The sequence below is a fragment of the Rousettus aegyptiacus genome, unplaced genomic scaffold (assembly GCF_014176215.1).
Source record: "Rousettus aegyptiacus isolate mRouAeg1 unplaced genomic scaffold, mRouAeg1.p scaffold_m13_p_16, whole genome shotgun sequence".
Taxonomy (NCBI): Eukaryota; Metazoa; Chordata; class Mammalia; order Chiroptera; family Pteropodidae; genus Rousettus; species Rousettus aegyptiacus.
The window spans coordinates 52,587,669-52,600,722 of NW_023416291.1; the positions used below are offsets into that span (position 1 = coordinate 52,587,669).

A 13,054-nucleotide genomic window follows, 5' to 3' on the forward strand; every position below is an offset into this window, starting at 1 on the left:
TGCCACCTGACTTTGTCAGAAAAGCCCATTTTACGGCTGGGAAAGCTGAGGTCCAGAGAGGGCCAGGGCACAGCCGGTGCACCCAGCCCCAAAGAAGCAGCGGCACGGCCTGGCCAGTGTTTGACCTTTATTGGGACGTGAGGTGGGGAGGAGGGCCCGCCCTGGTGCCCGCTCCCTGTTGGTGACCCCCCGTTAGGAGTTAAGGCTCCAAGCAGCAAGTTAGAAGAGGGTGCCCGGCTGCAGCAGCCGAAGCCCGGTGGCAGCCCCGAAACCAGCCCAGCCAGGTGGATCGCCCTCTGGCCTAGGTGAGGCTGGCGTTGGAGCTGCTGGTGGCGCTGCCCCGCTTCTGCAGGCAGCGCACGGAGCTGGGGACCTGCAGTCCTGTCGTCACCTGGAAGCTGCCACACCACACCTGGGGGACAGGGAGGGGAGAGAGGAGGCTCGGCAGCGAAGCCGGCACCCACGGCCACGCCCGCTGCCCCGGCCGGGGAGGGGCCCTCACCGTGAAGGCCGGCAGCAGCGGCTGCGTGAACTTGGCCTTGAAGGTGTGCAGCAGCTGTTTGGTACGGGCGTTGTAGAAGGACAGGAGGCCTGGAGGGGGTCAGAGCGACAGGGGACGGGTCAGCGGGCGTGCAGCAGAGACGCGGGCCAGGCAGGCGGCTGCAGGTGCCGGCGGGCACCCAGGGTCACCTTGGTGGAAGTCGCAGTGCACGCCCAGGCAGTCGGGCACGGGGGCTTCCAGCGCCTTGGCCTTGTTGCCGTGCTTGGCGGTGAAGCTGGCCTGCAGCCAGTTGTTGACGTGCAGGCACCAGGACGCGGCCGTCTTGCCCAGCTGCTCGAAGCGGCCCAGGCTGCGGTACGCCACCCCCACGCCGAACGCCTTGCTGTCCGGCTCGTAGCGCACCTCCCAGTAATGCTCCCCACCGTCGATCGGCGTGTCGCCTGTGGGCAGGGTGGGCGGCGGGGGCGGGTGGACCCGGGTCCCAGGGGCAGCCACCCCGGCACTCCCCAGACCACAGCTATGCCCTCTAGACACGCCTCGGTCCGCAGCCGCTCCTTCCAGACAGCCCCCAGGCCTCGTCAGCTCCCTCCGGATCGGAAGTCCAGATGCTCTCCAAGCTTTCACGAGGCCCTTCCGACTCTCTACAAGTCCAGACTGCTCACTCCTTCCAGATTCGTCCAGGCCTCAGAAGCTCCCTCCGTCTCCCCACATTCGGCTCCTCCTCGGTCCTCAGTTCCTCCCGGCCAACTCCGAGTGTTCCCACCGCCCGGGACTCCGGACTCTGCCCTGTTGCTTTCTGAATCTAGACTCTTCCCACACCCCTGGCTCCTGGTGGAGATCAGGCCCTTCCAGGCCTCAGTTCTTTCTGGGGTCCAGATGCCCTCCAGATCCACTGATCCCTGAGTCTGGACTCCCCACCGCCCGCCCCCAAATCCCAGACCCAGATTCTGGCCACCTCACCCACTCCCCAGCCCAGCTGTTCCTGACTTTCAGCTTCCGGCTTGACACTCCGGCCGCATCCAGGTCCCAGGTCCTCCCCTGACACAGGGCTGCCTGTCCCGTGCATGTGTTCTCCAGGCCAGCACCCCGGCCCTCCCAAGGGCTAGGCAGCGCCCAGGCCAATCTCAGCTACTCTGCAGACACCCCCACACCCTCCTCTAAACCCGAACTCTGGACAGTCCCAGATGCTGTCCAGAAAATCTGGATCCTGCACAGAAACACCAGCTTCTGCCCGGGGCTCAGTGCTTCCCCAGAACCCAGCCACGCCCACCTTCCTCCACCCACCCCTCTGCCCGACGCTACAGGGCATGCCGACTTCACTCCTCAGCCTTCTGGACGGTGGCCATCTCCCTAGACTCCAGCTGCTCCACAGGCTCTAATCACGCCCGCGGTGCTGACCGCGTCTCCAGTCCTGGCCGTCCCCTCGGCCTCTGACGCCAGCTGCTCTGGCTCCTCCACCCCCCCAGAGACCACCGTTCTTTCCGGCTCCTTCCAGATCCCAGCCACTCCCCAAGTCCCAGCCGTTCGACAGAGCCCAGGAAGGCCCCCTTCAGGCTCCAGACCAGCCCCTCCCCAGGGCCGAGCCTAATTCCTCAGCTCTGTGAGCCCCAGGTCCCCCCAGTAACCCCCTCCCCAAACCCTCCCATTCCCCCAGCACCACGACGCCTCATCAGGACCAAGCCCTCCCTCCTCCTGGCACCCCTCCTTACCCAGCACCGTGTAGGACTCGGCTGTGAAGCGATCCCGTCCCCCACGACCTGAGGGCATCCTCTTGGGAGATGAGGTACCTCTGTGGGTGGCATGGAGAGCAGGGCTCAGACCAGCCCTGGCCTGCCCCGTGGGAGGGCGTCCTTGGCCCAGCCAGCCACTGTGGACTGCTGTCAGTCCTTGACCGTTCTCGGCTCTCTTCACGTACGGGGCCCCCCATGTCACCGCGCCTGTGCCCTTCATCTAGAAGACTCCTATTCAGTCCTCAAAGTCCAGCTCGCGGTCCCCTCTCCCTTGATTCGTGACGTGGCTTCCCGGCTCCGCGTCCCTCCCGCCGCCCCAGCCGGGACCACACTGGCCTGTGTGTCCGCGTCCGTCGCGACCTCTCCCGCCGAGGCCCGCGGGGCGGGGGCAGCCTACCTCGCCGGCGAGTTGACGGGAGACGCGGTTCGCCCCTTGCCATCCTTCTCGCGAGCTTTGATGTCCTGCACCTTCCCGCCCATGGCGTCCCACTCCACGGAGAGGTCATCCACCCGCAGGTTCTGGTGGGATGTGGACGCATCCAGGCGGAACATGAACGCTGGGGCCGGGTGGACGCGGGGGTCACAGAGATGGGGAAACCCCGAGAGACACAGAGAGAGAGACAGACAGACAGTGACCAAGACAGACCACGACGGGCAGAGAACAGAAAGGGACAGACAGACCAAGGCTCAGAGACAGACGGACAGACGACAGGCAGAACGACACCGAAAGAGACGAGGGGGGGAAGATGGGGGGTGCAGACCACACAGCCAGGGGGCGAAGGCCAAGGGCTTGTTGCCTAAAGGTCTCCCAGGCCCACGGCTTCCACTGGGGATTAATCCCAGGAATGGGGCTGGGCCACGGCATGACAGGAGTCAGCGAGCTGCGAAAGGACTTCCTAGCAGGGCATGCAAAGGTGTCGCTGTAGGAGGCTAAGAAACCTGTCCAGCTTCTGTTTTTTGGAAGGGATAGTGTCAAAAACTCATCGCGGTCCAACGGGACCACCTGCAAAAGCGCAGGACGAGAGCATGTGCACAGTGGACGCAGGCCGAGGGGTCTTGGGGACGGAGCTCTGAGCTTCCTGGCATCCAGGGCGAAAAGGGACGCAGACCCCTGGGCAGAAGAGTCTCACGTCGTGCCAGTGCCTGGGGCCCCGGGAATGAAGGGTTATAGAGCCACATCCAGGATGGGGATAGGAGCCAGTCACCTGGTGTCTCCAGAGTCACTGGCTCAGAGAACTCGCCTGCAACTGCCTTATTACAGGCCTTCACTCGGAAATTCATGTATTTCATGTCAAACTTGAGACCTAGGAGGCGACACAGGGATCTCAACATTGCGTACACCGTGAGCAACGGTTAGAGGGCCCGCGTCCCACGCTCATCCCGCCACCCCTCTTTCTAAGGAGCACCTTGCAAACATCCCTGAGAAGCCATTCTTGCCCACATCCACCTGTGGGGCTGCGGACTACTCGGCTCCACCCCCCAAACCTAGAGCAGCCAATCAGGACGCTGTATGACCCAAACGCAGTGATTAGTCCAGGGATGAGCATCGGGCACAAAGTGGCCAATCAGCATCCAGCCTGGGACTCAGGCGCTGCAGGGGGCAGATTCATCGTTTTCTTGGGCGCTGGCCGGCTAGGAGGGAGAGCCTCCTGGGAAAATCTGCCAGCTCCTTTGGCTAGCCTCCTTGAAGGCGGCCCCCAGAGCCAAGAAGTGCGAGGAACAGAGGCGACCGCGTCACCTGCTAGAACCCCTGGATCCAGCCTTGCCTGGTTACTTACAAAGACTTTCCCTACTCCTAGGATGTATCTCGCCCTTCCATTCTGGCCTTTTCTTATTCATTTCTTCCATTCTTCACAAAAAGCAGCTATTGAGCTGTCTCCTTCCCCCCCCCCCCCCCCCGCCATTGCTGCCTCACGCCCTCTCCCTGGCCTCTTCAGGCCCTACCCTGCAGGGCCTCCCGGCTGACTGCTCCTCCCCTCCTGGCGCACCCTCTCCTCGGTGGCCATGCGCCGCCCTCTCCAGGCTGCCCACTCTGGTTTCTCCCCCTCGGGCTTCTCTGCAGGCGCCTCCCTCCCCGAGGGGTGGCTCAGCCCGGGACCGCTGCTCATCTCACTGTTCCGGCCCCAGCCTTCTGGCACCATCCGTCCGCCCAGGGCACCCGCAGTCCAACCCCTAGCCCCGACCCCACGTCCAGGCACCTCCTGAGTGTTCCCCGCAGGATGCCGATTCTCCGGGCACTCGGCACCCCTGCTCTGTCCCTCTCCCAGCTACCCTTGCCCTCTGGGCAAGGTCCCCATTCTTCTCTCTGCAAACTTAACCAGCTCCAGACATGAAGGCTCCGCGTTCCGGCCTCCGAGGCGTGGGCCAGGCTGTTCCCCTGCCTGGAAGGCTGATCTTCCCCTAACTGCTCTTCTTCTCTTTGGGGCCTCAGCCTGGCTGCCACCTCCTCCAGGTGCCCACCTAGACTGCCTCACCCTTCTTGGGATCCCCTTGAGTTCAGGTTTGCTCAGCAGCGCCATCCGCTGCCCCAGGACTAAGACCACCAGCCAGAAGTCTGGGTGTCAAACGTGGAACACATCTAACCGCGGTCCAGACACACTCACTGTGAGCCTCAGTTTCCTATTCCGCAAAGCGGCCACCATATTCCCCAAGCTGGGCAGGGTTCACAGGAGGATGAGGTGCGCCGAGGGATGGAAGTCATAAACACTTAACCCTCCCGTCTTTCCCAGCAATCAGTGAGGTGGAAGGTGGGCTGCAAATAACCACATGGGCTGTCCCCATAGGTGAGGGCGTCATTCACAGACGTCCTCAACCCTGCAGCCTTCTGACGGATTCGGCCATTCGGCCGTCAGAAGGAGGCTGTCAGAGGCAAGAGGATGGGGCTGGAGAGGGGACGTGTCAGGGAGCCTGTGACAGACAGTGCAGAGCCACACTGTGCTGTGGGAGCGGTGACATGGGATAAACCTGCACGCGGTTACACACGCACACACGAACGAGGGCGGGCGTGTAAAACGGCCAAATGTGGCTCAACACCGCGGAACGCAGCCTCGCCAGTTTCCTGGTTTTGACCCTGCACTGCGGCTACCCGAGCTGCCGACCTGGAGGAGGCGGGGCGTATCCGGACAATGGACTGTTATTATTCAGCCTTAAAAAAGGAAGGAAATTGTGACACTTGCTACAGCGCTGCGGATGAACCTTAGGACAATGCCATACACGAAAGGACAAGTCCTGTACGATTCCACTGACACGAGGCACTTAGAGCAGTGAAAATCACAGGGACAGGAAGCCGAACGGCGGGCGTAGCGTCTGCGGGAGGAGCAATGGGGGCGCGTGTTTAATGGGGACGGAGTTTCAATACTGCAGGATAAAAAGTTCTGGAGATGGACGGTGGCACAACGGCGCGGCTGAATTTAATGCCACTGAACCATACACCCGAAAACGGTTAAGAGAGTACACATCGTTACACGTATTTTACCAAAATAAAAAAAGTTGGGAGGAAACGGGGCGTGTTTATTTTGATTCGCGCGCAAAAGGATAAACCAGCGGCTTCCCGGGCCCTCCTGCTGGATGCTGGCTTTTCTTTCCTGCAATTAGCAGGCTCATTATTAACCACGTATGCTAATTACAGACAAGGAGCAAGCTGATTACAGCCCAGGGCTGTGGTGCTAGTTACGCTGTCAGCAAGGCTCTCCCCCCGCCCGGCTTCCCTGGCTCAGGACGGCTTCTTAAACCCATCAGGGAACCACCCCCCCCCACAACTCCGCCCTGCATCAGACCCTCCCCACCAGCTGGGTGGATCCCTTGGGCTTTCCGCTTTCCCATAACTGCCAAGGAAATCCCCCGTTACTGGGAGGCTTGTCCCAGAACGGGGCTCCATGCGAGCAGGGATTCTTGTCTGCTCTGCTCACCACCCCAAGGACAGACGGACAGCACGCGGTGCCCTGCAGGCACTCCATAAACCAGAACGAGGGTGCCTTCTCGCCCCACCCCCGCGGCTCAGCTCCCTCACCTGTAGAACGGGGACGGGCCTGCCTGTCACACGCGTGAAAGGCTTAGCTCACGGCAAGTTCCCTCATCAACATCGTTTCCATGATCACTTCCGGCAACTCCTGATGAGCACAGCTGGGCTGTGCGCACACCCCACGAGTTTTAGGGCTCCTCCACGAGCCCCGGTTGGCCGATGGGGAATCGGGAGCCTGGGGGCACTGAAGGGCACAGGGTCTGCGGCCCGGCCGAGCGGCGCTTACCGGTCAGGGTGTACTCCGTCTGCCGGATGCCCTCCACCACCATCCAGGGGTGGTCCTCCTTGAGACGCGGCGGGCCCTCGAAGTTCGTCCGCCGGTACTCCAGCACGTAGTGGTCAATCTTGCTGTCCTCGTCCGGCATGCGCCACACCAGGGTCACACAATTGTCGGCCACCAGGGACTCGGCCAGGTCGATCACAGGGGCGCTGGGAACTGGCCAGGAGAGAGGAGAGGGAGGTCAGGAACCAACGGCCACAGGGGTAGGGGCTAAGCTGGGGCCAGCCCTCCCCTGGGTCCCCTGCCTGCTCTGGGGCCCTGCCCACAGGATATACCTTCTGGGGGCGGGGCCTCCTCTGGGTCCCCTGCAGGCAGGTGGCCTACCCATCCTGCAGCCTGAGGGCGGCGCCCCTCAGTGGTCCATCAAAGGCGGGAGGGGGTGGGGCACAGAGCTGGTTCAGGGTTCAACCAACAAAGGGCTGGGCCCTCTCAGGATTCCATCATTTAGAGATAGAACTTATCAGACTTCGCTAGTAATTGGAGGCACAGCCTTCAGGAGAGACTACATCCGGTGGGTGGGGCCTTTCAAGGCTCCACCCAGGGGTGTGGCCTCCCCATGGCATTCCGGGATTCTCTCACCGCTCTGCCCCAGGACTGGGGCTTTCTAGGGTCCCAAAGCCTGGCTGTCAGCTTTCCTCCAGGCCTTGTCTCAGGAATCCCGAGACTCCCCAGCTGTTTCCCTGAAACCCCAGCCCTCAGCAAGTTCCCCTCTCACCGGGCAGGAACTTGAGTGCCTGTAGCATCCTCCTCTCCTGTGCAAAGTCCACCATGAGGTGACTCATGTTGTCGCTGACCTTGGCTTTCAATGACAGCCGGAAAGCAGGGGCCATTGTCACACTGCAGGGAAGGAGGTGGAGGGAGCCTGCTGGCAAGCATCTCAGGGGGCCCCAAGCCTGGTCCTCCGAGGTGTGTGCGAGACCCCTCCCTCTTGTTCTGCTCCAGTGCTCTGGGCCAAGGGACCCTCACCTGGGCGTCCCCACCTTCACAACAGGGGCGGGGCAGTGGGCTGGGGGCCACATCCAGTCTCTTACCCATCTTTGATTTGCTTGGCGGCCTAGAAAGAGCAACGGAATGAAATTCAGAGTTGTCTTGAGTCAATCAGAAAACCACTGTATGGACATGAAGACTGAGGTCCAGTATGGCAGCCATTTGCCTAAGTCCCCTGGCACTAGGGCGGAATCCCTTGGCTGGGCCCCAAAGACAGGCTTCCACTGCCACCCCACCTCCTGACCAGGGCCCAGAACGTAGAGTCGGCAGATTTAGCAAATAAAAATACAGGACACCCAGTCAATTTGCATTTCAGATCAACAATGAATGGTTTTTAAAGTATGTCCTACCCTATATTTGGGACGTACATACACAGTAAAATCCCCACTTAACATCATCGATAGATTCTTGGAAACTGCGACTCTAAGCAATGCGATATAACGAAACCACCTTTACCGCAGGCTCATCGACCTGAACGAGAGTTGAGTTCCTACGGCATATTTCTGAACACTGAACTTCACCAAAAATAAAGACCCGAGACGCTTTTAATATGGAACGTTGAAATAAATGTGAGCTGTATGTACACTCCAGAAAGACTAATGAAAACAAAGTAGACAATGATTTTGCAACCTGCTGACTCCCGTGTAGGGCGGCGGGTGGCCGGAGCCCACCCTGGCAGCTCAGGGCCTGGGCTGGAGGAGCCCCGCCCTGGACGGGGTGCACTCACACTGCAGGGCCACTCACACCCACGCTCACTCACACCGGGACCCTGCAGACGCCGGGCCACCTCCTCCGCACGGCTGTGGGAGGTGGGAAGGCGGCAGGGTCCCCGGGCCGAACCCACGCAGACTTGGGGCGAACACCCACACTCCCCTCAGACAGTGGCTCCAGCTGGGAACTGATTTTTTTTTCTCGTCAGCGTTATAATGAAACAACCCCGAACGAGACAAGGTTATTTGAGAACCTGCTGCACTAAACATCGCCCAGGACACATCGCGCTAAAAAACTGTACATTGTTAAACCTGAACTTCAGGTAAATGACAAATGTTATCTGAGTATAAATGTCTCATGCAATATTTCAGAAATACTTATCCCTAAGCTTTTGCATGAAATATACTTACACTAAAAAAATTATTTATTGTTGAATTTGAATTTCAGATCGACAGTGAACTATTCTTTCGGCATAAGAATGTCCCATGCGATCCTTGGGACATACTTAATCTAAATATCGCATGCATCATACTTACACTAAAAACTACTCGCAGTGGATCTGAAATGCAAATTCAGCTGGGTGTCCTGTGTTTGGTGTGGCAGCCGCACCAGCACGGCTTCCGAGGAACCCACCTGAGGAAAGTCGCCTCTGTCCGTGGCCTGCAGGGTCTGGTTGGCTGTCTCCAGAAGCTCCTCGGAGCTCTCCAGGGCCCGTGTGCAAGCAGCCAGCTGGTTCTGCAGGTGGCATGGCACTGAGGGATGAGACACCTCACCCCAGTGCATCGAACGCCCCTAAGCCTCCCCCTCGCCTTAGGAGGGACCCGGGTACCACGCCCTTCTCCAGCTCCAGGTGGGAGATGGAGGCCTGAGGGGCAGTGGACGCTGCTCCTGGCAGCTCATCAGAATCACCTGGGAATCCCTTCCTGACAAAACTCACATGCCCAGGCCACACCTGAGCCCCGGGGCGCCACGTTCCTTGGGAACGGGAATCTGGGATGTTAGGAAGCTGCTTAGGACTTTTGACGCAGCCCCAGTAATCTCAGCTTGGCTTCTGAGATCCCGTGGGAGCTATGGGGTGGGGGGTGATGTCCGACCATCTGATGCGGGGAACCAATGGGAAGGGCTGAGAAAGGTGCTGGGTGAGGGCAGGAGGGAGGAACGACCAGATGTGTAGGTGTGGCTGTGGCAACGACGGGGCAGGGGATTAAGAGGGAGAGCAGGTGGGTAGGGCATTGCTGGGTCACGAACCAGGGAGGGTACAGGTAGGAGACCAAGGGAAGAGGGGGTGAGACCAGCACCATCGGGGTGTCTGGCTCTGGACACTTGGGGGTATCTCCAAGAAGGGACGCTGGAAAAGGAGCAGGTTTGGAGAAACACATGAGGCTAGACGGGCTCTGTCGAGTCTGAGGGGTGCAGTGGGGGTGGCGTCTGAGCGGAGGCCCAGGAGAGTTCCCCACACACACCTGCAGCTCGTAGGTGCGGCTGGCCCGGTCCTGCTTTATCTTCATGAGCATTCCCTCCTTCAGCTCCTCTAGGAGGGAGAAGAGAGACTGGAACTCCGCCTCCAAGTCCTCCTGCACCTTGGCCGAGTTTGCCTGGGAGAGACATTGCAGGATTGGCCAAAGCCTGTGCTCAGATGGAGAAACTGAGGCCTGGACATGGCAGCTAGGCCGGGTCTGACGGTCATCGGGAGCGGCAGTCTAACTCTTAGGGTTGCCCCTTCTTCCCTCCTATCTACCTGCCTAAAAACCTCCCTCTTGGGGGTGCCAGCCTCACCTCCACATTCAGCAGCATCTGCTTGAGGGAGTAGATAAAATTCTGAATCTCTTCATTCTTCACAGCCAGGGTTGTGATGATCTTCCGCAGAGCCTCCTGTCCCCACAGAAGGGCACACACACGGAGGGCAGGTAAGCCCCTCAGGTTGGCCCAGCTCCCCCACTTGGGGCTCCCCACTCTGCCCTCCAGGGATCCAGGGAGGAGATGTGGGGGCACGTGCCAGGAGGCAGGCCCTGGGCGAAGCTCTGGCCCTACTCTCCCTCACCCAGCAGGTGAGCACCATGAGGGTGCCCATTTTACAGGAGTGGAAACTGAGGCGCGGAGACAGCCTCTCAGCAAAGGGCAGACCCGCGGCCAGAGCACAAAGCTTTCGACCAGGTACCTGCATCCTGAGGGCGGGGCATGATCCGGGGTGAGGGGCGAGCTCGCGGAAAGAAAACCCCGGAAGAAAATGATGTCTGCTAAAAACGCGCTAGCCTGGGTAAACGGATTAACGAGAAGAAGAGGAGAACCTGGGAGGGGGGTGCCAGAGAGCCCAGGTCGCTGCGGAGGTGGGCGGTCTGGGGGAGGGCATGCCGGGAGCGAAGGAGGCGGCGTGGGAGGATCCTGCTGGGGCCTGTAGCCCTGACCCAGGCCTCGGACGGGTCTCTTTTCTGGGGGCGCAGGGTCGGTGGGGTCACCTGTACTGAACGGGTGCGGCGTTCTACGAGGCGGGGTGGGGCGGTGGCCAGGACACCTGGTCCGCAGTCCGGGCGAAAGACGTGGAAGAGGGGGTCAAGGTTGGGTCCGGGATACTAGGCGGAGGCGGGGACGTGGAGGGGATGCCCCTGGACCCAGGCTAAGATGATGGGGTGCTTGGGCGGGGGTGGGGGGCTCCGCCCTGGATGGAGGGACTAAACCGAGCCAGGTTGCGGCGGAGGTGGGGCCTCGGCCGCAGAGCGGCTGGGGGCGGGGGCGGGGAGAACGTTGCGGCAACACCTGGCCCCCTCCCTTTGGGTACCCCCGCCGCGGGCCCCGCCGCACGCAGCCCCGGTCCTACCCTTTGGTCCTCCATGGCTGCAGTCCAGCTCGTCCCGGCCCGGCCCGCGGGCCTCGCTCGCTCTTGGAATCCCCAAGCTGCCTTTGCCGCTGCCGGGAGCCAATGGCCCTCCGAGCATTCGCCGCCGCTGCCGCGCCCCCCGTCAGCTCTCCATCACTGGCTGCAGCGCGCAGGCGCGCGCCCCGCGCGGCAGGCTGGGAAATGTAGTCCCGCGCTGGGACGCACCAGGTGACACTGACCCCATCCGCGAAAGCTCCACCCTCATGACCTAGTCGCCCCCCCCCCCGAAACGCCCCACCTCCTCATACCATCACCTTTCCGGCTTAGGATCAACATATGCATTGGGGGGCGGGGAGGGGGATGAACATATTCAGACCATAGTGATGGATCTGCACAGCCTGAGCTCACCCGTAAACCCAGCTCAAGAAAAAAACATTTCCAGCTTCCTGGCTGCACCCCCAGCACACACACGATGCTGAATTCCAGCGGCATAGATCCATTTTGCCTGGTTTCCTATTTTCTTTAAATGGAATCATATTTTCTCTTTTGTGTCTGACTTCTCTCTGCGCACGATGTCCAGGAGGCTCCTCCATAGAGGTGCATGTAACAGGTTTGTTCTTTTTCTTTGCAGTGTAGTGTTCCACCGTGTGACTCCACCTCCATTTGGGAATCTGATTTCCTATCCGTAGACACTGGGGAAGCTTCTGGGTTTTAGCTGTTGTGAACGAGGCTTCAGTGAACAATCTAGAATGTGCCTCTCGGTCAACATATGTACACATTTCTGTTGTTCCTAGGATAATTCTAGAATCTTGAAACACAGGATAGAATCTTTCAGTTCTAGAATCCTAGGCCCATAACATTCTTGGCTCTTGGAACGGTGGCATACGCTCTCCTGGGACTACCACTCCCATGGCGGTGGACATCGGGTTTGGGGGAGCAAAGGAAACCTTATTCTTTCTGTGCATAAAGTATTGGTATGCATATAGTACATAGACAGATTTACAGCGTATCTGTGATAGTAAAACTTCATGAGATAACAAATTAAGATTTTAAAAATTCTCCTCAGGGTGGCGACACTGAATAAAGGTCGAGAAACACTGAAACGGGACCGAACGAGTCTCCGTGTGTCCCCGCCTTAGAACTACAGTCTCTCAAACACTTTAAATAGATAGACCCTTAGGATTTTGCAGTCTTGGGGGGAAGAGCAGAGGATTCTAGAATCCAGACTTAAATGCCATTGACTCTCACAGCCAGTTGAACTTTCCAGATCAGCTAAGTCTCAGTGTAGGGACGAGAAAGCTGAGGCCCAGAGAGGGTCAGTGACACACAGGAGCCAGTGATGTAGCCACCGGCCTTCTCTCCAGCCTGCCTCGCACACTGTCCCCGCTCCACATGACTTCTCCTTGTGGGCCAAACTTTGGGGCGGGAGACCCAAACTGACCCAAACAGGGCTCCTGCTTTCCCAGTGGTTTCCGATGACCTTGGGCATGTACCCAGCCCCTTTCGGGCAGGACAGAACGTCATCCTGGCTCCCGGGCGGGGCAGAGAGGTACCCATTCTTCTCCAGCTGGCAGGACCCAGCCACTTTCTCCCTCAGGGCAGTGTGTCACAGCTGTCCCACCCCCCCCTCCAGTGATCAGGGGGCCAATTACCAATTAGCAGAGGCACTGGGCTGTGCGTTGCTGTTGGCTGTGTGGGGGTGGGGGGGGCAGAGCATGGATCCAGCTCACACAGCTAGCTTCCCCACTCCAGGGCATCTGCCCTGCAGCCCCCTCTCCCCGCCTCCCGCCCCACCCCTCACCGCTGCCAACTTTAGAACCTACAGGAGAAGGGGCCGGCGTGCTGGGCTTCAGCTTAGCCGCAGCAGAAGGAGCGTTGGGCTGGGGTTCATGTCTATCACACCACGTTTTTCACTCTGCCTTTCCATTACTTGACCTCGGGCAAGTAACTTGACCCCTCATGATGAGAGTGAGGAAGGTCATGGTGAGGATGACAGAGCTCTTGACCA

At 59.8% G+C, this 13,054-nt stretch overlaps 1 protein-coding gene across 1 annotated transcript; it reads right to left on the reverse strand.

The window, feature by feature from the left end:
• Positions 1–107: 107 nt before the first annotated feature.
• On the reverse strand, positions 108–11,196 carry FSD1 (fibronectin type III and SPRY domain containing 1). Its single transcript, XM_016144430.2, has 13 exons — positions 11,047–11,196; positions 10,008–10,103; positions 9,695–9,826; positions 8,865–8,966; positions 7,565–7,587; positions 7,249–7,370; positions 6,480–6,689; positions 3,438–3,536; positions 2,630–2,789; positions 2,212–2,291; positions 691–942; positions 503–591; positions 108–412 (listed from the first exon to the last, which is right to left on the reverse strand). The coding sequence occupies exons 1-13, from the start codon at positions 11,059–11,061 to the stop codon at positions 302–304; spliced, it is 1,491 nt and encodes a 496-aa protein (XP_015999916.1). The 5' UTR covers positions 11,062–11,196; the 3' UTR covers positions 108–301.
• Positions 11,197–13,054: the final 1,858 nt, after the last annotated feature.

Coding starts and splice junctions, on each gene's coding strand:
- FSD1 (XM_016144430.2), bottom strand. Junction 3,537..6,479: donor GACGGAGTACACCCTGACCG/GTAAGCGCCGCT, acceptor GTCGCCTCCTAG/GTCTCAAGTTTGACATGAAA. Junction 2,790..3,437: donor AGTGACTCTGGAGACACCAG/GTGACTGGCTCC, acceptor ACCCGGCCCCAG/CGTTCATGTTCCGCCTGGAT.